The sequence below is a fragment of the Alosa pseudoharengus genome, unplaced genomic scaffold, assembly GCF_046254945.1.
Source record: "Alosa pseudoharengus isolate Yale_2024_CS ecotype anadromous, Long Island Sound unplaced genomic scaffold, YU_APseudo_1.1 YU_APseudo_1.1_scf_15, whole genome shotgun sequence".
NCBI classification, from domain to species: Eukaryota; Metazoa; Chordata; class Actinopteri; order Clupeiformes; family Clupeidae; genus Alosa; species Alosa pseudoharengus.
The window spans coordinates 1,399,976-1,425,941 of NW_027468620.1; the positions used below are offsets into that span (position 1 = coordinate 1,399,976).

At 41.2% G+C, this 25,966-nt stretch overlaps 1 protein-coding gene across 1 annotated transcript in view; it reads right to left on the bottom strand.

Moving 5' to 3' along the window:
- Window positions 1–2,818: 2,818 nt before the first annotated feature.
- Window positions 2,819–25,966, bottom strand: part of nrg3a (neuregulin 3a) — a 134,447-nt gene continuing 111,299 nt past the window's right edge. Inside the window, exons 8-9 of the mRNA XM_076285265.1 lie at window positions 17,998–18,171; window positions 2,819–4,598 (exon numbers count right to left, since the gene is read on the bottom strand). Coding sequence (XP_076141380.1) covers window positions 4,034–4,598; window positions 17,998–18,171 — 739 coding nt within the window. The 3' untranslated portion in view covers window positions 2,819–4,033. The remainder of the gene's footprint in view (window positions 4,599–17,997; window positions 18,172–25,966) is intronic.

The following is a 25,966-nucleotide window of genomic DNA, read 5'->3' on the forward strand; positions in this document are numbered from 1 at the left end:
ACATGAAAGTCAAGGACATGCATGCCAGCTTCCACTCATCCCAGTATTAAAGTAAATCTGGTCTTAAATGAAAATGTATGGCTGTGTTATTTCTTTTTTTGTGGAATGTCCAATTTATATGTAGAAATGCACATTTGCAAAGGTGACAGTATGTTGTCGTAAAAGTGGCTCTCCTTTTGATTTTGAACTGCCAATGTGGCTCTTGTGAAAAAAATAGTGAGGATCACTGCTATAGGGACTTTAAAAACAGAATAATTTTACCAAAAAACTGCCCTCTTCTATCAAATACATATTTACAGAGGTTAACTGATTATTTTAAAACCCTAAGTATTTTTAAACAATTAATGACAATTTTGTTAGATTTTTGTCAAATATCAGAAATCAAATTTCCTTCGGACATAAACCTCCTACAGGTTAAAGCTGCATTTGGCAAGATTTTTTTGATCATATTCACTGGAACCGACACTATGCTCCGACAGAACAACATAAATCAGCCGGTTTTAGAAAAAAACCTGCTCTTCTACCTCCACCTAGAGCAGACCCAGCGGTACCCCCTCAAATAAAATCTGTGCCCTCTCTATTGTGACCACCATACAGGCTATTACAGTACGTTTCTATTTCGTTGTTATTTCATGTAGATATGGTCTTCTTTCGTTAGTTAGGCTACATGCAGCGGCATAAAACTCACACAGCCTCTCCTTGCCCCGCTCTCACACACACACACAACGGAGACTCCCCTCCGTGGCCTAGCCTCATAAGCGGAGGGAGCGGGGGTGTGGTCGCTCCGGGCCCACGGCTGCCACGACCACAAAGGGGGCCCACCCATCTATCTTGCTGAATTGTTGTATAACGATGCGTATTTGTACTGATTGCTGGGGGGGAAAATGCTACTAAAGATGTTGCTGGTCCAGTGCGCTCACAAAGGGAGCTCTTATGTCATGCCTATATGCTGTAAATTAAATAGCCTGCAACAGGCACTCTCACGCTCGACCGTTGCGTTTCAAAAGCAAAACTGATGCCACAGCTGGTCTGGGTTTGCTGAAGTAACCTAGGCTACAGGCTACATGTATTACAGAAAATCAAGTGACATAACAAGTAGCCTAGGCCTAGTCTATTTAGAGCCAGGAGCTTAAGTTTACTGCGACAACAGCTGTCACTAGTTCACATCGTGGTAGGCTGCGCCGATGCACAGACTAAACGGTAAAAAAGTTATGATACTGGAAGCCTCTACCCTTTTGGATGTGTTAGAGCTGTAGGTGCACTTAGGCTAGTTGTTAGCGATTGACCAGGTTGCTTTTTGAAATGAAATGCGTTTGTTAGGCCAGCCGATTGTCAAAATGGGGAATCTTAAATCGCGGAGATAACATTCGTTAGTTATCAGCAGCAACATGCAAAAGAGCCTTAATAATGTAAGGCATACTCGCGGCTATATTAATTCATCAACTGACATTAAATGTTTGCGCCGCCAACAACCTCTCCCCCCCCAATACAAAAATTGTGCCCCCTTGGAAATTGCAAATGCTCCCTCTGTCACTGTACTCTGCAGCCGGGTCTGACCTAGAGCCTGTTATTTGTTTTGCAAAAATCCACAGCTCCCGATTCTTCTGGTCCAATCAGAGCAGGGCTGTGTGAGATCTGACTGTCAATCACAGTCTGGTGCGCACTGACGAGCTAAGTCCCCTCAATCTGTCAGACTTGCCAACTGCAGCTTTAAAGAAGCATTATGCAGGTGTGGTTATTCCTTCGCTATTTCTGGGTTTTCGCCGGATTTGGGACACAGCTCCCCCTGCAGCTTCGGTAGCAAGTGACTGCTACACTAAACCCCCACTAGCTAGCGAGCTAGCCATCAAGAAACCAAGCTAAACACATACAGGGCTCACAATAAAACGGTCGAGCAAACACATTGTTCAAGAGACTATCAAACCACATTACAAAAATGAAGTTCACCCAAGGGTAGGCTACTTACAATTTCAACAGCAACAAAGTCAAGTCGGTGTCTGTTTTGCAGTCTTCTTAGAAACTACAATCTGACTACATTTTCGAGGCGCGATTGGATACTTCCGCTGAGGCCACGGCCACCTCAACAGAAACTCTGGCCTTATATGTTATCCAACTTTGGGCTGAAATTCTAATATATTGTAGTAGCAGCCCAAAATAATGAACTTGCTTTCCAAATCAAAGAATCAAAATTTGGTCATGGCATCCACAGATTAACAGTGCTTTTGAATAGATATTTCTACCAGCATGCTTCAGGTGGCATGGATGCAGCACAAAGTAATTTTACCTAATATATCCATTTTTGTGGAAAAATTTGTGTTTTTCAGGTAATATCAATAAAAGGGCAGCAGTTGTGTTGTTTTGATTAAATAACAATTTCCCAATTGCAGTTCCAATAACAAAATAATCATTTAAAAAATGATTTATGAAAATGCATTAAAATGGAGGATATAGTGTTTTGGAGCCAAATTCTTTGTGTCCTAATGTATTATATATTACTATTAATTTAAATGCCAAAACACCAAAATAAAAAATAATTTCTACGGATGTGTCGAACCTTTTGTATACAGCCATTTTTTTCTTTCTAACTAAAAAAATCTTTGTTCCTATACCTTGCTATTTTTGTTTGCAAAGTGTGGATCATCTGCCAGAAGTTCATCACAGGAATATGGCATAACGAGAAAAAATAAAGACCTCTCCCTGGCTCACCCTAATACAGGTATCTGTATAATATTTTATTGCAGAAATATGTAGGTATAAAAGTTGAAACAAAACATGCGTTAAAGCCATTTTAAGTATTTTTGAGACCAGAGGCTCTATACATCTTGTAAACATTTAAGATTTATTACACATCTTACACTAACCTCCATAACCTTTAATGAAAACAGTCATGATGGTATACACACACTATGAAATACTGCAAATGGGATATGAAGGAATGTTGATACATATACGAAAGTTTCTAATGTTTTAATTAGCTCAAACAATTAGAACGGCTGTTATCTCTTTGTTTCAGGCAACAGTTTTATAGAGAATACAATAAATCACAACACAGTGTTCTGCTACAGGTTGGAAATATTCATGGCTTTCAATTGTTTTAAAAATTATCAATAGGTAATGAGCTGAACGGAGACATTTTTAATAAATGTATCAATCTTAAGAAATGTGAAAAATGTTATTCACTGCCAATGTCCACCATGCCCAGATGCTCTGAAAGTGTTGCAATCATTATCCAACATTATTTATTTTGTCCAAAGACAGCATCCACAAGTAGTTGGTCATTGTTGGACAAAATTAATATTTTCATATGCTTGGATATCTGGGAGTAAACTTAAGTGAAAAAAGTAAAAAAAAAGTAATTGTTTGCCTATGCACTCTTCATCTATACGAGTGTGTCTCTGTGTGTGCTTGAGAGTGATTTAAGCACTTAACCACTTAAACATTTTCTAATCAGATTGTGGCAAAAACCTTGGATGTCTCACCAACTATTCCATAAAGTGAAATTATGTTGCATACATTGAGCATGGTTGTCCATAGGTCCATACACTAGTCTAAATCCTGTAAATTGGGGAAACTAATTCCGTGGCTGGGTAGGGTGAGGATGATGGACAGAGGGTGACAAAAGACTGTAATAGACCATAAAAAGGTAGTGGTGGAAAATTGTATTCGTTGACTATTTTTGATCATTACTACTGAGCCTGGTGTTGGTTGACACAAAAAGTACAGCAACTTTACAACAGTTCAATATTCCCCTGGTACCTTTTCAATTTCACATAATCATATATTTGTATATATCCATATATATTTTTACAGTTAAAACACCATGGTCATGACAGACTATTTGTTTTCATTATATAAATGCAAATAAACAATAAATATTTTTGATAATTTCAGACTGCCTCCCATATTAATCCATATATGCATTTATGATTTAGTATTTAGATATTTATTGAAAAACATATTTCCCCACTGGTCCTCCTTAGACTTAGTTTAAAGACACAAGTGAGTATCAGTTGGTCCTTAACACTGCCAGTTTTCATTTGCAATATTGAGCAAAGTCTTTTTTTGTATCTCTTGAGCTCAATAGTTGGGTCTCAATAGGTCCATTTAAGGCCAAACTCCCTGAACTTGTCCCATTGCCAAGTAGGATGCAAACAGTCTCTCTGGCCCATGAGGTGGCAGTATCACCACTGTTGTGTTTTCTGTGAGCATGGACTAATGCTTGGAGCTGTTCTTGAGCTTCATCGAGCAGAAGTGCCATCTGGGTATGTTTTCTGGGGGAGGTGCTTAAGGATGGTGGAAGGTGCTGTTCCTTGACCACTGTGATAGAGCCTTCATGTGGTGTGAAGCTGATTCTGCCTGTATCTGTGTTACTGCTTTGCATACAAGAAGTGTCATCTTCATTTTTTAGCACAGAGGGAATTATGGGAACAGTGCTGGTGTAGAAAAGATGTGAGGAAAGAATGGTAGGTGATGAGTCCTTGACCATGCAAGTGCTTCGGTTCAGCTGGCATGACTGTGTTTCTGTCTTATTTCCACCACCCGGTTTCACATTGAGAAGAGAATTTTGTCTTTGGTAACTTCTTGGTCTTCCTATATGCCTACAGGAAATCAGAGAAAAAACAGAGAAATTGTTAAGATAAGTTAAGTCACATGGTAAAGAAACACTGATTGACAGACAAGGCTTCATTGGGCTTTGTGCTATCTGTAGTTAATCTGTAGTATCAGGGAAAAGTGCATTTTGTGACAAAAGCATGGAATTTCAATTGGTGTTAATAAATACCATAAGGTTTATTTTCAGTTGTGGAGATAAACCAGATATCACCTTTGATGATTATGAGAGATCAGGACAGCTGCGGTTCATTGTGTTGCCAACAGAGAGGGCATTGTAACCTACCAACGCGGTAACATTACAAAGCCCTGTTGATGTTTGTTTGGCGTGTGCTAGCTACATTGATTATTATATTTAACACAGACAGTTTTGTACGATTGCCTGCACAGTGGTATTGGGTTAATATTGTCTGCCTGTTCAGTGCATCTATAAGCTTGTTTCAGCAGATAGTCCTGTTGTAGGCTATTGGTTGGGCTAGTTTGTTTTGCTAACGTTACCTATATAGGTAGGCTACAATAGCTTTTCCGCAATAGCTTCTCTGTGTGATACCTTCACACCCCCTGTTCGCAGGTGATGTTGTCATAAGTTCACTACATGGTCACAGCTTGTGTTTACAAGTTTGGTGCATTTCGTTTATTATTCTGAAAATAAATTGCTACATATTTCCTTTGTCTGTTGGACAGGTTGGCAATTGCCTATTGAATTTGATCTGCCCGTTTTACTGCCGTTCACGGTAGCTGGGATTGTTGTGAACTATCCTCATAGCCCACTCCTGCTGGCCTCAGTACAGCAGGTTAGGGTCAAATTGATTCGGGTGTCACTTGGCGTTCGCGCTTGAAATTGTTCTCACCCTTGTCATGGCTTCATGTGTATTCTGTGGGAGTAGCATGGACCCTCTTGATGGTCATCGGGAGTGTCCAGCATGTTTGGGCATGGCTCATCTCGGGAATGATATTGATAATCCATGTCCGGCTGCAGTGAGTTTGCCTTTAGAAGAGAGGGCTCGGAGAGCAGGCAGGCCAGGAGCTACTCAAACAGCAAAGGGGGCCTTACGTGCTCACACTAGCAGGCATGCTAAGAGCCCTGATGAACACACTCTCAAGCGTAAGCATAAAAACCCGCATAAGTCTAGTAAGAGAAGGACTTCAGGGGACACTCGTTCTCAAAAACACGGGTCTGATGACGATCTTCGGTTAAAACTTTTGACTGCCATTCGTGGCCTGTCAGATACACTAACGGACTGGGATGCTCCTGTCGAGCCAGCCCCAGCCTCACATGCCACCCTTGGTGAAGCAGGGTCTGCTACTTCTCCTATAACAGAGTGTTCGAAAGAGACCTCTCCTGCACATCTGCCGTCGTATCAGGGGACGGGGAGTCTGCTTGCTGATGTAATTTTGCTGCATGCACAGGACTCTCTTCTAGGAGGGGACCAAGAGGACTCACATAGTGTTCTTTCTTCTGGTCAGGCTGAGGGTTCAGCTTCAGTAGATGATGGTGAGGAAGTCGGTGGCAAGGACTTGGTGTCCACGGTGTTGTCTGCTGCTAAGATTGTGGGTCTCAGAATTCCCACTGATGCCCCAATCACCTCTGAGGGAGTTTGGGCTGGCATTTCTCAGCCAAGGCCAACAACCTCACTGCCTGCCACTGAGGACTATTGCCAGATGCTGAGGAGGGCTTGGAATGCTCCAAGCAGGACCCCTTAGTATAATGCAGGGTGTAGGAAGCTGGCCAAGGCAGCTTACCCACTGGAGACTGGATTGGGTGATGTACCACCAGTTGAGAGGGACATGGCAGCCCTGACCTCTCTGTGCCCAACCAGGGTAACTACTGACCCTCACTGCCCTAACAAGGAATGTGACCGGTCAGATCGCTTAGTGTGTAGAACCTACAATTCTGCTGCCCGTGCTGCGCGCTCGGGAAATGTGTTGGCCGTTCTTTTAGTGGCAATGAGGAAGACTTCCTTTGCAGAATGCCAAGATACCAGAGATCTGGTGGATGCTGCTCTTTCTGCTCATGCACAGCTCACCCGTGATATCGGTGCAACCATGTCTTCAGCTATCCTCACTCGGAGACAGATCTGGCTTGCCCAGACCAGTCTCCCGGATGGTATCAAAAGAGAGCTCACAAACATGCCGGTAGAACCGGGGAGAGTCTTTCATGGGGAGTCTCAGGCCTTCCTGGAGAGGGCTCAGCACTCAGTTCGGGCACGGGAGAATGTGAACAGGACATTTCGACCCCTGTATCTAGACCAAGACGCCAACAGCAGGCATATCCTACTCTGCCAGGGCAAGGTGTTGCAGACCAGAGGACCAACATTCAGACCTTTGACAGGCCTGCCACAAGTTCATGGCGTGGGCAGCCGAGGTCATCAACGAGGCGCAATGGCCGAGGCCGCCCTCCCCCCAGGGGTCCAAGGACCCAGGGGGATCGGGCATAGGATTTCGGGGGAGACTGCCGAGGTCCACTCCCAGCTACGCCTGGACAGCTGGGAGCGGGAAACCTCAGACTCCTGGGTACTGGACACAGTTGCCAGGGGATACAGGCTCCAGTTTCGGCAGCGCCCCCCTCCCTTTACCCGCGTCCGAATGACGATGGTCAAAGATCCAGTCCAGGCAGACTGCCTTGCAGAGGAAATAAGTACTCTGCTAGAGAAGAGAGCCATTGCCAAGGTAAGTTTGAACGAACAGCAGGCTGGGTTTTATTCAACATATTTTCTTATCCCGAAGAAAGATGGCGGGTTGCGCCGCATCTTAGATCTCCGTCTTCTAAACACCTCCTGCCATTCAAGATGTTACATACAAAACACATTTTGGAGGTGATCGAACTAGGCGAGTGGTTTGCCACTCTCGATTTAAAAGATGCCTACTTCCACGTCCCAATTTGCAAGGACCACTGGAAGTTCCTTCGTTTCGCCTTCCAGGGACAGGCTTACGAATTCCGAGACCTCCCATTTGGTCTTTCCCTATCTCCCAGGGTCTTTACTCGGGTTGTGGCAGCCGCCCTGGCGCCGCTACAACGAAGGGGCCTGAAGATATTGCCCTACCTAGACGACTGGCTGATCGGTGGTTCATCCCGCCAGCAGATTGTGCAGGACACGCAAGTTGTCTTAGCCCATGTTCAGGCCCTGGGCTTCAGAGTGAATTTGAAGAAGAGCGACTTGAATCCACGACAGATAGTGGCTTTCTTAGGTATCCGCCTGAATTCTTGTACAATGAGGGCATGCCTCACAGTAGACAGGGTCTCCAAGATTCAGAGAACCCTTCATTCCTTTCGCAGAGGCAAGCGCTTGAAGCTGCTGTGCTTTCAGAAGCTTCTGGGGTTGATTTCTGCTGCCAGCATGCTTGTTCCTTTGGGCCTCCTCAGAGCTCGCCCTCTCCAGCGGTGGCTGAATTCGTTCAGACTTCACCCAAGAAGAGACAGGCACAAAAACCTCAAGGTCACTCAATCATGTTTGAAGACCCTTCTGCCATGGCGCAACAAGGGGTTACTTCTACAAGGAGTCCCGCTGGGCTGCATACCATCCAGACGGACACTAGTGTCAACAGATGCCTCCCGGACAGGCTGGGGAGCAGTCTGGGAGGGCAGAATGGTAAGAGGTCTGTGGCAGCCTCCATGGGACACAGAACACATAAATGTTCTAGAACTTCGAGCAGTGTATCTTGGCCTCAGGGCTCTGTGGCCCTTCATTCAGGGCAAGCATGTCCTTGTGCGAACCGACAGTACAGTGGCTGTCTGCTACATCAATCATCAAGGAGGGACGAGGTCTCTCCGCTGCCTCAAGATGGCCCAGAGACTACTCTTTTGGGCACTTCCGCGCATCGCCTCACTCAAAGCCATTTACGTTCCCGGGGTTCTGAACCAGGCTGCAGATCTTCTCTCCAGGTCGGGCCCTCACCCGGGAGAGTGGAGGTTACACCCAGCAGTGGTAGCTGGCTTATGGGCACACTTCGGTGTAGCCCAGACAGATCTCTTTGCTTCGCGGGAGACCGCCCATTGCATGAGGTGGTTTTCTCTGAATCATCCCAGGGGCCCACTGGGTCTGGATGCACTCTGTCCTAGACACCCTTGAGAATGGCAGGGCTCCTTCAACACGGTTGAACTACCAACAGAGATGGAAGGTGTTTACTGCATGGTGCCATGATCGGAAAGTAGAACCCGCAAAGTGTTCTGTGGAGGTTATCCTTTCTTTTCTCCAATCTCTTCTGAATACAGGGAAGGCTGCCAGCACCTTGAGAGGTTATGTCGCAGCCATCTTCTGTTTTCATGACATGGTAGGAGGCCTTTCGGTTGGGAAACAACCAGTGGTGTCCCAGTTTCTGAAGGGTGCAAAGCGCCTTCGCCCTGGTAGGTGTTTAAGAGCCCCGTCTTGGGATCTACCCTTGGTGCTGAGGTCTCTAACCAAGGCACCATATGAGCCGCTGCAGCAGTCCAGCCTCAAGCTCCTCACACATAAGACTGTGTTCCTCATGGCCATGTGCTCTACTAAACAGGTAAGTGAATTGCAGGCGCTTTCTGTAAGCCCTGACTGCATGAGGTGGAAACCAGAGAATGCAGGGGTCGGACTATGGCCCAATCCATTTTTTCTTCCCAAAGTGTTAACCTCTCAGTCAATAAACTCGGCTATTGACCTGCAGGTTTTTCAGCCAGAGCCTTCCTGTTCAACAGAAGTGGATCTTGGGACTCTGTCCAGTTAGGGCATTAAAGGAATATGTAACCCGTACACAAGAACTGCGTCAAGCTCACACACAGCTATTCGTGTACTATGGGGAGTCACAAGTGGGCCTCCCAGTGTCCAAACAAAGACTGTCTCACTGGTTGGTGGACTCCATCTCTCAGGCATATTTAGATCAGGGGTTTCCGATCCCAGATGGCCTGGTGGCTCATTCTACACGCAGCATGGCCCATCGTGGGCTGCATTGAAAGAGGTTGCCCTTGGAGATATCTGTGCAGCAGCATCGTGGAGTACTCCATGTACATTTGCCAGGTTCTACAGAGTTAATGTGGCCTCTGACTCTGTCAGTTCTACGGTGCTTATGTCTGCTGCCTTGCGGGCTGGGGAAGATTCCTCTGTTCCTCGCGACGCTTTTGGTACTGGTCATCCGCAGTAAGACCGTGGTGACGGTCAGAGAGAGGTTGAAATAGATCGTAAGTTATGTTAATAACTATGGATCTATGAGACCGAACGATTACCGTCACCATCTCTTGTCGCTCGGAACGGACCACGGCGTTCAAGGCAAGAGGATGAGGCAGGTTACCGGAGGCACTATATGCTGTGGACATGCCTCCGGTCAGTCATGTGACTTTGTTGATATTCAGGTCTCGAGACAGGTGCCAGGATGGCATCATTCGCAGTAAGACCGTGGTGACGGTCAGAGAGAGGTCGAAATAGATCCATAGTTATTAACATAACTTACGTTATGTTCAAATAATAAAAGCGCAAACCATGCCTTTGACGCCTTTGATCTCCAAGTTACACAGCAAAAAATGAAATCTAACCAAGTGTTATTAATCTTATAATAAGATCAAAAAATCTATTTGGTATTGTTTTTAGTATGAAAAGACTTACCTAGCACTCTCTCGAAAGATAATTTTGACTTAATTCATTTAAAAAGACTTTGACTTATTTTAAGGAGTCTTATCAAGAAAAATTTACTTAACGCACTGGCAGAAAAATTTGCTTGTTTTCAGGATGAGATGTCTTAAAATAAGTCAAACCTTTCTTAAATTAAGTCAAATGATTTCACGAGAAAGCGCAAGGTAAGTCTCTTTATACTGAAAACAATACAAACTAGTTTTTTTTTATCTTGATAATATAAGACTAATAATCTTGGTTAGATTTTATTAAGCAGTTTTTGCAGTGGGTTCCAACTTGACGTACAACAGTTTCCTTGTGAAAAAATCCAAAAACAAAGATCTCACATATTTCTTTGCCATGTGTATGAACAATATCAGCAGAGGTTTTTGAAGTCGTTTTTAAAGACTGCACGCAACTTAATGATAGCATTAAAGTGCAAGTGAAAAAACTTGGGCCTATATCTTATTTATGTCATAATATCTTTAAAGGGATTCAGGGATTGTGAAGGAAGTCACATTTGTTTGTGTTTATGTATATATCGAAATGTATTAGCATTTATTGCAAACAATATCCTAGTCAAAGTCATATCTTGAAATATTGTCAAGATACACTATTTTGAACTATGGCCTACCGCCATCTTTTTCCAAAAACTGAGAAAATCGTTTTTTAAGTTACGGGTTACAGGCAGGTACAGGAAGGATTTGCCCACTTGAATAACATTTTTTGTAACATTACATACTTGTCTTGACTATGAAACTTAGGAAAATTAACACACCAAAAAAGAAAAATCGATATTTCCAATGGTTTTTCAAATAATCGGCATATATCTCAAAATTATAATGTGCGAATTGTGACTCATTTTGTCAGATTGGGTCACATATATTTTCCCTTGTGAAAATTGCATGTGTCATCCATTACATTTTTATCCAGTAAATCATCAACAAAAAATATGAGCAACTTTTCATAACATATCATAACATATGAAAAGTGGACACTTAGTACAAAAAACTGCATGTTACCCTGAGGCAACATTGTACCATAACGGACTCGCATATGGCCATACCAACTATACTGAGTAGGGAAGCAAGTGCATTATATTTGTAAGTAAATTGGCAAGGCAAAAACAAATATATTGCCTATACCTGTAAGTAAACTGGCAAATGTATTGCCTGTATTCGTTAGAAACAGAGTTATAATTTTTCATGTTGCGAACAGAGTGCAGGTTTTGTATGAGGTTTAAGGCCAGGTGGGGTAACTGCCTTCTCCTTCTGCTACATGATGCCAGAAGTGAAAAGGCTTGCTGTGATGCCAAAGGAAGTGTGCTCAAAGAGTTGTATGAGGGACCCCTAGGTCAGGTTGACCCCTGTATGAAGCCCCCCTATGAAAGGCGATGCACTAGTGAGGTACCCTGTGATATACAGTAGACAGATTGATGTACAGGGGTGTATGTGTGAAGTGCATGCGTGTGCTTCATGAAGTTTTACAGAATGCCATCATTATGGTTGAGTATGTGCCCTGACTACCATACCAACATCCATGGCTTTTTGATGTTGGGGTCAAGCTACACACTTGGTACCCCATAGGCCCAAGTTTGAGGCCTGACTGCTTCTCATATTTGCTAGAGTGTTTCTCTTGCGAGACAAATTGCTTACTAAATTTTCAAAAAGTCAGGTGCAGGTCTCAGAGGGAAAGTGGATGTTGTTATGTGTGTGTGCATGAGTGTGCATCAGTACGCATACATGGGTAACTCATGGATGTGTGTGGGTGCTTGTGTGTGTATGTGCATACCTGAGAATGTTGGGGGACATTTATGGAGCTTTTAACTAGTAAATAACAGTGATTTTGATGAATTCATATGATAATTTGTATGTTTTAATCAGGGCTTTGAACCAGACTTTTTTCCCAATTGGTTCGTTCTGAACAGAAACAGTATTTTAACGTTTTCGGCTTACATTTTGATGATATGCCGGTAAAATATCCTATTATCGCTCCTTAACAGGGTTGGGTAGTAACGGATTACATGTAATCTGGATTACGTAATCAGATTACAAAAATCAAGTAACTATAATCAGCCCAGATTACAATAAAAAAATTGTGTAATCAGATTACAGTTACATTGTTCGGGATTACCTGATTACATTTTATCATGCAAGCAATGCAACTTTTTAATGGTAGCCTAGTTATCTTTTAATTCGACAAGCTTCGGGCTTGCCGGTTCGATCCCCGACCAGTAGAAAAAATGTGGGCGGGGGAAGTGGTTGAGCACTGCTCTCCCATGCCCACATCCACGACTGAAGTGCCCTTGAGTAAGGCACCTAACCCCTCGCGCTGATCCCCGAGCGCCGTTGTAGCAGACAGCTCACTGCTCCGGGTTGGTGTGTGCTTCACCTCACTGTGTGCTCATTGTGTGCTTCACCTCACTGTGTGTTCACTGTGCTTCACTAATTCGCGGATTGGGAGACCAAATTTCCCTCACGGGATCAAAAAAGTATCTATACTTACTTACTAACTTATTTACTATTGGGGCAGGTCTCTTGGCACACTGCCTGATCTTTTCCTCCTAATCTTAATGTAGCCTCTTGTTTTAGTGTTACTGTTTACTTTGAGAAAGTCACCAGGTCCCCCTGGTTGAAAAACATCCCAAAGGAATAATTTTCTCCCCCCCACAATTGAAATGGACATGGTGTCATTCAATCTCAGGCCATGTCCCTGGGTCAAAAAAATCCAGCGAAAGCTAAATTCATTGTCTAGGTGTGCCCTTATAAAGGTTAAGATGAGTTGTGCATGTTTGGAGAATAGTGATCCATGATCACATCCATGATGACTAAGTGATCAATTTTTGGGGAAATTTCAACCACCAAAATACCACCCCCAAAGTGAAGAATAGTTATAGAAATGTATTAGTTTTAGGTGTTTTTCAGACAATGGGACCTGGTGACCTCAAAGTAAATGGTAACACTAAAACAAGGGGCTACATTAAGATTTTTGGAGGAAAAGATCAGTTAATTCACACAGGAATGCTTTACTCAGAGCAAAGAGATTTCTTAGATGTAATAAAATGATAAACAGAAAAATAGAATGAGAATTCTTTTATCAATTCAGTGGTGGTGTCTTTTACTTAAGGGACATATTTATTGATGTAATCTAAAAGTAATCCTAAAGTAATCAGATTACGTTACATGTTTTTGGTAATCCTGATTACGTTACTGATTACAAAAATTGCCATGTAATTTGTAGTCAGTAATGGATTACATTTCAAAGTAATCTGACCCAACCCTGCTCCTTAATTAGTCAAGTTGAGGAAAACTGGAGACAGGCTATGTAGCTTAAAGAATTACATAATTAGGCCGTATAGAATGCAACATGTTCATTAGCCTAACTTAAACATGCTTAACTAGTGTCATTTTAAAGATCTAGCCAGTTTCTATGCTATTTTCATGGACAGGAAGAATCCCCTTCGTTCATTGTTTTAAATAGACATTGTTTGTTTCTGCTACCCATGTTATCTCTAGTGGTTCAAGAGTTTTACACAGATGCGCACACACATTTGAGCGGTTCAATGATACCATTTGATTGTGCCGCAAATTATCCGCGGACCATCAATCTCTCGTCGAGGAGGCCCTAACCCTGTAGATCATAGACAGAGAAAGCATGCTTTGGGAACAGAACATGGGTTTGTCTACACCAGGGGTGTCAAACTCAGTGGGCCGGATTTGTTGGAATGAGACCCTATGGGGGCCTTCGTTGTCATGATCATTATCATTTTTCTGCTTGGGTATCAGAGTGTTATTTGATGATATACTCCTTTACTGTACAAATCATGTATTGCTGTCATATACTGCTCTTTTTTTCGTGAAATTCCCTACTTCCATGTCAGTTTTTGTTGGCCTATTCCTTTTCGAGGATGGTTTGTAATGCTAGGTATAATCAGTTTATCATCATAGAGATCTTTCTTATTACCCATTGTTGAAGACAACTGGATGTGAATGTCTTTATTTTATCCTAATTTTCCCTTCCTACCCAAAACATCTGGGGGCGGGCCTCATCTGGCCCCCGGGCCTTATGTTTGACACCTGTGGTCTACACAGAGAATGACAAGTGTCTGGTGCGGCCGCACCCCCCGCAACTCCACTTCCAACGTTACTGATTCCAACAGATATGCCCGACACTTCTGCTTTTTCTCTGGTGGTGGTGGAGCTGACCGGACATCTGAGGCTTCAGGCATTACCAATTTATCACCATCCATCGCGTCTGGCCTCTAAAAAAACGTTTAAGGCTAGTCTGCCTGGGCCTGGCCATATTTGAACCGTTGATCACTCATTCGTTTGTTGTTTAACAGACGTTTTAAGCGTGCGCTTCCTATTTGAAATGCAACATGCGTGTTGTTTAATAACTTTCAAACGGGCGAACCTGTTCCTTTAAAACATAGCCAAAGGACATATTCTTGCTTTAGCATAGGCCTACATTTTAGGCTTATTCTCAAATTCAGATTGTGTTAGGGGGACGGGATTATTAGCCAATTTAAATCGGACAATTTGACCGGAGAGATTTAATTTAATAGAATAAATCAGCAGCAGTGCTATACAAGTTTACTGATGTGTAAAATAATACATGCTGGTGTACTGGTGCACTTAAATCTTTCATTGATGAACAACTTCAACAGATTAAATAATTAATCATGATTAACTATACAATTGCATGTGATTAACCTTGTTAAATGTTTAATCACTGGACAACCCCAAAAAAATAAAAAATACAAACCTCACATTTAATACAAAGACAAGATCTTATTTAAATTAGCTTCTTTTTCTGTCTGTTAGCAGTCCTGAAAACATATTTGTTGGTGGACACCATTTGATCACTGAAGGTGTGCTGTGGTATCTGGCACCAATAAGTTTATCAGCAGCTTCTTTAAGTCCTATAAGGGAGGTGGGGCCTCCATCGATCGGACTTGTTTGTCCAGAGGTATTTGGAGGCTAAGTTATCTTTTTGAACTCATTGTAATCCTCAAACCATTTTTGCTGTCCATGTCCATCTTGTTTCCATGAGAGGGTGTACATGGTCTGCAACAATGCTTAGATAAGTGGTACATGTAAAAGGAACGTCCATATGAAAGGCAGGACCAAATGTTTCCCAGCAGAATATTGTCCAAAGCATCATACTGCCTCTGCCAGCTTGCCTTCTTCCCATAGTGCATTCTGGTGACATGTGTTGACCAGGTAAGTGACACACAAGGCCATCCACGTAATGTAAAAGAAAACCTGGACCAGGTCCCCTTCTTCCATTGCTCTGTGGTCCAGTTCAGATTCTGATCCCATTGTTGGCGCTTTCGGCAATGGACAGGAGTTATCATCCCTGACTGGTCTGTTCATATGCAGCCCCATATGCAACAAACTGCGATGCAGTGTGTGTTCTGACTAGGGCTGGGCGATATGGCTGAAAACTATATATCACAATATAAGTGTTTCATATCAGTCGATATCAACAATTATTGATTTTTTTTTTACCTATTTCAGATAAGGACCAGAAGAAAAAAAGTTCAATTTAAACACTTTTATTTTAAACTTAACCTTCCTCTGATTGGAATCACCTCAGTTACCAATCAAAGCAAACAGGAAAAAAGAAATGTCAACAGAATCATGAAAAACACTCAAATAAATAAATGTGCACTTAAGTCTGAATGAAAAGCAGCACTGGTTGAAGCCTGGAAATATTGTAAACAAAGTAGCTTAATTGGCTATTTTGTCATAGTTTACTGTAGTTTATAGTTGGACTGTTCAGTTCCCCCACGTGTGTTTACGTTTCAAATGAATACTTTTTCTCCTTGGGACAGGCCCGTTTGAGTCTTGGAGAGTACTTTTCCATTTCCATAAAGTGCCAAAAATACATTTAGTTAACTATTAACACATATTAATACAATATTAGTTAATAGATTTGCTAAAACATTAGCATACAGATTTTATGCAAACAACAAATATTTAATTGATGATGAAAAAACTATTAACTTGTGCCAAGTAGATATGTTAGCAACAATTAACAAATATTAACAAAGGGTTAGATAATTACTAGTTTGCTATTTATTATGGCACCTTATTATGGAGTGTTACCCCATTCAGTTGTGGACGTTCGTAAATTGCGTTTATGGGCGGAGAAAGACAGAGAAAGGCGCAGTTTACACTAGTTTGATAAATATGACGGAAACTTGGGTCTGACAGCGTTCGCAATCTGCGAGTTTGTCCATGACGCTGATAACGCTACGTTCGCAAATGTACATACATCTGGCCCTGAGAGTCTGTGTTAAGGTAGGCCAACTTCTATCGCCTACTCTGGTAGAGTTGCACATACTAGCTACAATGCAAGATAGCCTATTTATTTATGGACAACTTAAGGCGGGAGGTGTGTGTTGCTTTTAATTATCAAATGTTCTATCAAACGTATTTTTTGATTGATATGGATTACATGTCTATCGCGATATATATCGCTATCGTTTTATCGCCCAGCCCTAGTTCTGACACCTTTTTTTTGGTATTAACTTTTTCAGCAATTTGAGCTACAGTAGTTCGTCTGTTGGATTGGACAACCTTCACTCCCCGCATGAATCAATGAGCCTTTGCTGACTATGACCCTGTCGCCAGCAGTGTTTTTCCTTCTTTGGACAACCTTTGATAGGTACTGACCTCAGCAGACCGGGAACACCCCCACAAGAGCTGAATTATTCACAATATCAATTTTATTTCAGTTCCCAAATAAGTCTTTTAAGCTTATAAAAATCTCAATACCTTATAATGAAATGTCCAAACATTGGATGCTGAACATGTATTCCTTTAACTTTGTGCAAAAGTTTAGAATGATTGAAATGTTGTTGCATCTTAATTGAATTCAGTAAATTAGCTAAAACTAAATGAGTAAAAAAACAATTCAACATTTGAAAGCCTAAGCAAAATTGCTAAATATTTTTTATTTAATTCAGCTCCTTACACCAGCCTACATTGGACTTAGCTATATTTGCTGGGCCTTAACACTGTCACTATGTCTTCATCTATTGCTGTGTCCCATGGTAACATCAGGTCCGAAAATCTTGGGGTTGCTTGTTGTTTTCATTTGCACACTATTTTAGCCTACTTTCTACTTAAAGGAACCATATGTAAGATTGTGGCCAAAACTGGTACTGCAATCACTTTCAAATTACTGTAGAGCGGTGTATCCCCTACCCCTCCCCCTGACTCGAGATTGCCAACCCGGATGCCAAAACACTACTGACTTTGTGATTAGTAGATAGGTAAAGGGTGGCGCATTAGGCCAAAACACAACATGACATGACAAAACACATCAACATCAGTTGAGGGCTGCAACTTCACTTTGTAAATGCCAATATCCTGGCCGGACTACTGTTGTCAGTGATATAAGTATTTGAAATGAACATGATTTCTTAATGTGATGTTGTATATTGTATACCTGTAATCACTGACCATGAAAACATAGGGGTAGACATGATCCTTTCTGTGCTATCATGTTTTGTTCAGGAGATAGATATAATGCAAAATATATAATTAGGCTATGGTGGTAAGCAAAATAGCTGCCATGGCTGCTAGGAAGCATGCAACATATTGTATATAGTATCACAGTAATCCTTAACCATGAAAACATGGGGGTAGGCATCATCCTTTCTGTGATATCATTTTTTATTCAGTATATATCATGCAAAATATATAATTTGGCAATGGCAGAAAGTAAAATGGTTGTCGCGGCTGACATGAGGGTATTTAACGATGGCTAACATACTGGAAAGATGGAAAGATTATTTACCACTTACCCCATCACTGATTCAACTTCTCTGTTAGAGAACTCTGGATCATGGAGATATTGGTAGGTGGAACCAGAATGTCTCTCTTCCTCAGTGGGATTCAGCATTCCTCTAGATAGGGGTGGAGTCTTACCACTGACAGCAATGGTACTCTTTTCAGAGCTGAAAGAAAGAGAGTCCCCGCTGAAAAAGACAATAGAAATTGCTGTCAGATTATGAAATTAAAGGTGCAGGCAGCAATTGACCTATCGCAAGCCCCGCCTATCGAACATGGATGAGCCAATGGCAGTCCAGTAGCTCCACACATGTAGGCAAAGTCCGACACCTTACAGCTCCATAGAAATGTATTGGTAGCCGTGATTTCTTTCTGGTTTTATATTCTTTCACACAAACATACGGGTATTTGTGGGTGTTTAAGGGCGTTTTTGGGAGGTAACCAGGTACGCCATGCTTTTGGAGGTGCAATCAAACGCTGCATTGCCATTGAGATCACATAGTAAGGATCACATAGTAAGCTGGCTCAAGGATTATAAAAGTTTTTTCTCTTGTTTAGTTGTAAAATGAAGGCACAGTTTTTATAGCCATACATGCGCACTTCTGGCTCCTTGGCTATCAATTTGGTAACGATAACGGGCAATTTGGCGTCTTTAGAACACTAAACATATCAGGTGTCAAATGTTGAGTTACTCCAGTCTAGATTTTTTGATGTTAATCACTCCTATGATGTATTGCTATTGTCTATCCAAAGTAAAATGCTTGTTTTGAAGTTAAGTGATGGTTAAATAACCAAAAATCTGATTGTTTGCACCTCCAAATGGGCGGTGACATACGTCTGTGACGCGAGTTTGTGTGGAAGAATAGTGATGGAAATTGAAAAAGGACGGGCAAACGATATGTGTGGGATTAACACAACACCGACACACAGAATAATGGCTTTCAATTTTGATTATGCTTTTTTGTGATTATGTTAAATTAGAATAAACTCTCAGCTCTCCCCTATTTTAAGCAAAGGGTTACTCCTTAGCAAACCACAATGAAACAGTGTTCCACCACATCTATAGATCACGTCAAACAGTTAACTTAATGTAAGTAAGATAAACAATGTTGTTTGTTGTTCTCAGCACTGCCAGCATTGTGTATAATGTGATTGTCACTTAGAGGAGACTCGTAGCATAGTTAGCTAACCGCTGCTAGCATCACCTCATCAGAAAAGCATGGGGCTGTGCACAGTAGTGTAACATTTATTTACCATAAATTAATAAAGTTGAAGTCGCTCTGGAATGTAGATTATGTTTCTGTTTATTTGCAGTACCATGTTCCTTACATGACCTGGTGCCCTTGTAATATGCATGCAAGTCCCACTCACCCCACGTCTAAGTTTGTCACCCAACAAACCTAGGTATTAATTTTTATACATGTGTCTCCATGTCATACTGGAGTTGTTCAACGGATTCTAAATTAAATCAGATCCGTGGCTCTGTAAAAGAGCCTCTTGGGTTGTAACTTTTACAGACAGGCTTACAGCTGCCATTGAAGTTCTAGCAGGGCTCCAGACTAACTTTTTGCACTGGTTGCACTGGTGCGCCTAACTTTTTTTCTTAGGTGCACCAGCACAAAAGTTAGGTGCACCCAAATTTTCAACCACATCGCATTTAACATCGCAGCAGGTTCACTTTTTTTCCTTAATTACTGTCCTTTATAGGTTGTCCTATGACTTATGATTTACAATTCTACAAGAAAAGTAACTTAATGAAGTGTTGGTGCTTTAAGTGCTTCACTGAGCTGAAATTTAAATCATCTCAAGATGAATTAAATAAAAATAACAGTGAGTAAATTAACAGTGCATGTCTTTTAAGGGCTTCAAACTGCACATGTCATGGCTCAGTGTCTTACATACTATCCTTCATGATCTTCAGGCCTTGGCTAAACCAGCTCGCTATGCTAGCATCTTCTATAGAAATGTATTTGAGCACAACTTAAAGAGATGTTCCAAGTAGCCTGGGGGATTTTTATGTGATTTTGCAACTGCGTGCAGTGAGAGTTTCAAATGCATGCTTGGTGCCGCCCCTCGAATTGGGCCATTTTCATTACTCGTGGCCAGACCCTTAATCTGAAAGATTCCAGGGTCTGGTTTACCAGGCTAGGAAAAAGGCTACGTTCATATTACATGTGATAGAATGAATGTTTCACTTATGTTTAGTTGATGTTATGACATGTAACGTAAATGACATGTAAGCTTGCCGAATTTATAGTCAGCCACGGGCAGTTTGACTGTGCCTACATTCGTGACACTCCTGTTAGTAGGCTATAAACTGGAAAGAGTATAATGGTCACATTAATCCCATAAACACACAGATAACTCTTACACCAACCTTATTTTGTGCCTTTTATTCACGTTTGTTTCAAGATTTAGTAAGTATAAGCCCTTTTCGCTCCCCACTTTGATGCAGCATAGGTTTCCATTATCCAAACAGCCCTTTCCCCTAAAAGGGGGCGTGTACATGCAGCACGGTCTAGCTAGATCCAGTGTAGTGTTGTAGTTGTTCTAACGTTACTAGTTGTTGCAACAGCATGTGAAAAAACTACAAAGTTTGTTACACCAAAAAGAACGTTAATCTCGTGATGAAAAAATTGACGCCGTTAAAATAGGTTTACGTTAACGCCGTTAATAACGCGTGTAACTGACAGCACTAATTTTAAACATTTATATTTTTATGAAACACACCAAAGAAGTAGCTCACCCCTCCCTTCAGTAGAATACCCCAACACCCCCCCACTCACACAAACACCCCCCCCCCCCACATATAGGTACATGCCTCCCCCACACACCCCATTATCCCATATGTTACTGAAATATGAGCCTACATCCTGTGATTATAGCGCCCCCATAGTAGTCAAAAGTCACCAAATTTCTTGAGCCTCCTCCTAATTAGGCCATGAGCTCATGTGCCAAGTTTGATTTTGATACTTGAAAGCCTTGCTGAGATATGAGTTCACTTCCTGTTTGGTGGCTTCATCGCCAATTTCGATTGGCTGTGACATGCGAACAGTTTTGCATATGACTCCAAAAAGCAATGTGTTTGTGAGGCTTGGTCTGAACATCATCTGTGCCAAGTTTCATGAAAATCAGACAAAATTTGTAAACTGGGAAAACGTTTTTGTCTGATGGTAAAAAGAAGAATCATAAACGATCAGACAAGTGCTCTCTTTGAGCAAGCACTTTCACAGACGTCAAGTCAACTGTCAGACTCGGTAGAAGACTTATTTGATCACTTTAATGCAACAATGGCAAACATTATGGGTGACATTGCTCCATTACAATTCAAGAAAGTTAAGGACAAACAGAAAGCACCATGGAAGCAAAACTTGACTTGACTTGACTGAGTTTATATAGTATATTTAGTATTTAGTATTTTAGTATCATGTTTATCTTCTACTGTCTCTATTGTACAGTGGAGTTTTTATATGTATATTACTTTTTCTGCTGTAAGTGCATGTTGTGTGTGATGTCTGTATGCTACTGAGACCTTGAATTTCCCCTTGGGGATCAATAAAGTATCTATCTATCTATCTATCTATCTATCTATCTAAAATCCAGCAGTTAAACACCTAAAAAGAGTGTAGGAAGACCAAAAGAAAATGGCGTAAATACAAACTTCAGATCCACTATGAAATCCATAAAGAGATGCTCCGCACATATAACTCCGAAATATGCAAAGCAAGACAGTCTTTCTTTTCTAACATCATCAGTTAAAGTTGAAATAACACTTGTGTTCTATTTTCAACTGTTGATAAGTTAACAAATCCCCCCTCACAATTAGCGCCTGAACTTCTCTCAACTAATAAATGCAATGAGTTCTCATCCTTTTTCAAAGGTAAAAATCAGACTCAACATATCTGCTCAATTACTAATTCAACATCCGGAACTTCCAGCTACAAATAGAGGGAAACTTAACTTGATGTCAGAGGTCAGCTTGATAGACCACGGCACACTTGAAAAAACGGTACAGAATCTCAGCTCCACATGTGGCTTAGACATTTTGCCAACCAATTTCTTTAAAACTGTTTTTCACCTTATAGCAGCAGATGTCCTTCACATGAATGTAAATTCATCACTGCTGTCTGGCATTTTTCCTAAGTCACTGAAAACAGCTGTTTTAAAGCCACTTCTCATGAAGAATAACCTGGACGCCTCCATGCTAAACAATTACAGGCCCATATCCAATCTACCTTTTATTGGCAAAATGATTGAAAAAGTAGTCTTTAATCACCACCTTCCTAACATCAAATGGGTATTTTGATTACTTTCAGTTGGGTTTTCGGGCAAATCACAGCACTGAAACAACTCTCATTAAGGTTTTCAATGACATACGCCTCAATACAGATTCAGGTAAAACATCAGTCCTAGTGCTACTTAGTGCAGCATTTGACACTGTTGATCACAATATTTTATTACACAGACTAGAACACTGGGTTGGATTTACAGGCATAGTTATCAACTGGCTGAAATCATATCTACAAGAAATGAGTTTCTTTGTTGCCAATGGAAACTGTGGTCCCCTTGAATCTCTGTGTCAGTGTATAGAACAAATCAACACCTGGATGTCTCAAAATATTTTCTTCAGCTGAACAAAGAAAAAACTGAAGTAATTATATTAGTGATAACTAAATCAGCTTTTTACCACGTCAAAACTTAGAGGGCTGATGTGAAAAGATGATTTAGAAAACTCATTCATGCATTTATCTCCAGCAGGGTTGATTACTGCAATGGACTGTTCACAGGCCTTCCTAAAAAGACTATCAAACAGCTTCAGGTGATACAAAATGCAGCAGCTAGGGTTCTCACAAAAACTAAAAGAACTGACCACATTACTCCAATTCTTACGTCCCTGCACTGGCTTCCAGTAAGTCACATAATTGGCTTTAAAGCACTACTGCTTGTTTATAAATCACTAAACACTGGAGCAGGATCTAAATACCTCTCAGACATGCTTCAGCAGTACACACCCTCCAGACCTCTCAGGTCTCAGGAGAAAAACCTGTTAGTAGAACCTACTGTTAGAACCAAACATGGTGAAACAGCTTTTAGCTGCTATGTGGCTCAGCTCTGGAACCAACTTTCGGATGACACTAAAAAGGCCCCAACTGTAGCCAGTTTTAAATCTAGACTTAAGACCAAACTGTTCTCAGAACAGTACCCATTGGTGGCACACGACTGCCTGTGGCTAGGGTGACTACCTGCTAATAAGCCCAAGGGGGGACAAGGGCTATGTTTCTGAGGGACAATCTGGGACACTGCCTGGCGCGGCGGTGCCCCAACCTCACGGGCAGACTCACTGATAGTGGTTTACCCATTTCTAGCACATACCACCTTACATGGTGTATTAATGCCCTATTCCCCTAAACATGTGTAATTGCTGATGTATGCTCATGAATAAGCCAACCAATGTGTATTTTTTTCTAAATAAAGATTCATAATACTTTGAACATAATGAATTGACAGATGCACTTCCACTTACGATTTACTTTAGCTATTTAATTTTATTTATTTTTCATTACAATTTATTCACTTTACCACATAATCTTCAGTGTCCCGCCGGCGGGACGGTTACCCCCTCCCCACCTCCCCCCAACATTCTAAATCAATTGTATGCACCATATTGCTATGTAGTATAGTAATGTTATACACCATTTCAAAGCTTTGACTCTTGGAATCCAAAAACGACAACTTTTTTCATGTACAATCTGTATAGTGCTTTACATTCTCAGATTAATCTTATTATGTCTCAATTAAATTTGATCCAAAATGCTCCCCCTCCCCCTCTTTCACTTTTGGTGCTACCAAAAAACTTATTGTGTAGCTGCAGCACAATAAGTAGATGCAACATATTGGGTACTGAAATATTCACAAGAATTGAATAGAAATAGAAATTGAATCTTCATGTTGTATTATCCAATATTAGTTGTACAGATGTATAGTCTATCTTATACACACTCATTGAACCAAAAAAGTAAATGCAAAAATAGAGACTTTTTTGTAAGTATTCCATATGTTGTGTAGTCAGTCTATATCAGAACACCTGACATACAGTCTAAATAGTCCACAAGAAATCTCAAAGTGTTACCTTTCATTTGAGACCAGGATTAAGTATAAGTATAAGTATAAGTATATACTCTTTTGATCCCGTGAGGGAAATTTGGTCTCTGCATTTATCCCAATCCGTGAATTAGTGAAACACACACAGCACACAGTGTACACACAGTGAGGTGAAGCACACTAATCTCGGCGCAGTGAGCTGCCTGCATCAACAGCGGCGCTCGGGGAGCAGTGAGGGGTTAGGTGCCTTGCTCAAGGGCACTTCAGCCGTGCCTACTGTTTGGGGTTCGAACCGGCAACCCTAAAAGGATTATGCTTCTACACAAAGGGGTTCATGTGCAGTAAGCATTTGATTGTCAGTATGCATTTTGGATAACTTCACAGCTTCACAAGACCTGGTGCTAGGGCTCAGTTGTGTTTCTAAGTGATATCAAGTGACCTAGAGGGCTGACATGTGGTCAGTTCAGAGATGCTTGTAATCTGGCAAAAAGAAAACAATATATTCTAGCCTCTGTAACTCTGTGTGAGTACATCACACAGTTATTTTGACTGTTTCCTACGAAAACTACAGGTTCTTAGCATTCTAGAGAGGTCCAACATTTGATGGTAGGCCCCAAAAGAGGTGGGAACAATGCCCTTGTAAATAGGCACAGTGCTATTTCAGGCAAAAACTTGAAATTTGTATTGAGATTAATATAATGTAAAATTGTAGGATTAACAGAAATTGTAGTTGCTCAACACCACGGGAACAGTTAAAAAAAAAAAAAAAAGTTTTAACTCACGACTCCAGAGGTTCACGGAACGAGAAGGGGGAGGAAGGATGGCAAACTTGCATGTTAGTAAAGGCAGGCGCAGGGGGAAAAAAACTGTTCAGTGTTCTGGGTAACGTTAACGTTCGCTGTAATGTTGTATGATAAAGCCACATTTAGGTTTGACTTCCTCCGCAATTACTTTGTTGTATGGAATAAAATAACACTGTATTTGTAAATAATTTTGTTGTTTGTTAAGTAATACATGCAATCAAGCTGAATGATCGAGAATAGCAATTTCCGATCTACTTTATAGGTATCCCGTTATTCAGAATTAATAGCCACCCCACCAGTCAATCAGAAAAGAGTATCTCTTCTCTCCGGTGATAATAATAAATACTGTAAATAAATAATGATTACATTTTCATTTCAGTTTAGTTGTGTTTAAGAGTCGTATTGCTGAAGGGTAGAATCTGTTTTTAAAACGGGTGGTTTCAGTTCTTATAGATCTGTAACGTTGTCCAGAAGGGAGAAGCTGGATTCTGGAAGCATGGATTAAGGTGTGCTCAGAGTACAGAGTGTGGACTGTAGGAAGGTCACATCCAATTATGTCAGAGGCTTTGGTGACAACTTGCTCTAATTTCCTTTTGGTGCAACAGTCTGAACTCCCATACCCATAGTGATGGATGATGTGATGATTCTCTCTATGATGGCTTGTAGAATTGCACCAACAGATGTTTGCTCACATGAAACATTTTAAGTTGTCTAAGGTATAGTCTTTGTTCATAAAACGTTGTGTGAGTTGGTTAGTTAGAGTGTCATTTAGTTGTGAACAATAATATGGATGGTTTTAAACCAATCTTGAGATATCTAGTACTGTAAATATGGCAAATGTGTGACTCCAAATGACAAATGAGTTGCAATCAGTTGTGACACAAAGCAATTGAACAAATACCGTACAGTAGATGCTACAGTTAAGAACAAAATTGGGTAACACTTTATAATAACTACACACAATTCATCATTTATTAAGCCTTTGTTACTTATTAGTTAATGGTTTGTTCATCATTAGTCATTTCTTGTTCATACATAATTTATCATCAGTAAAGCATTTGTTCACACAGTTATAAAT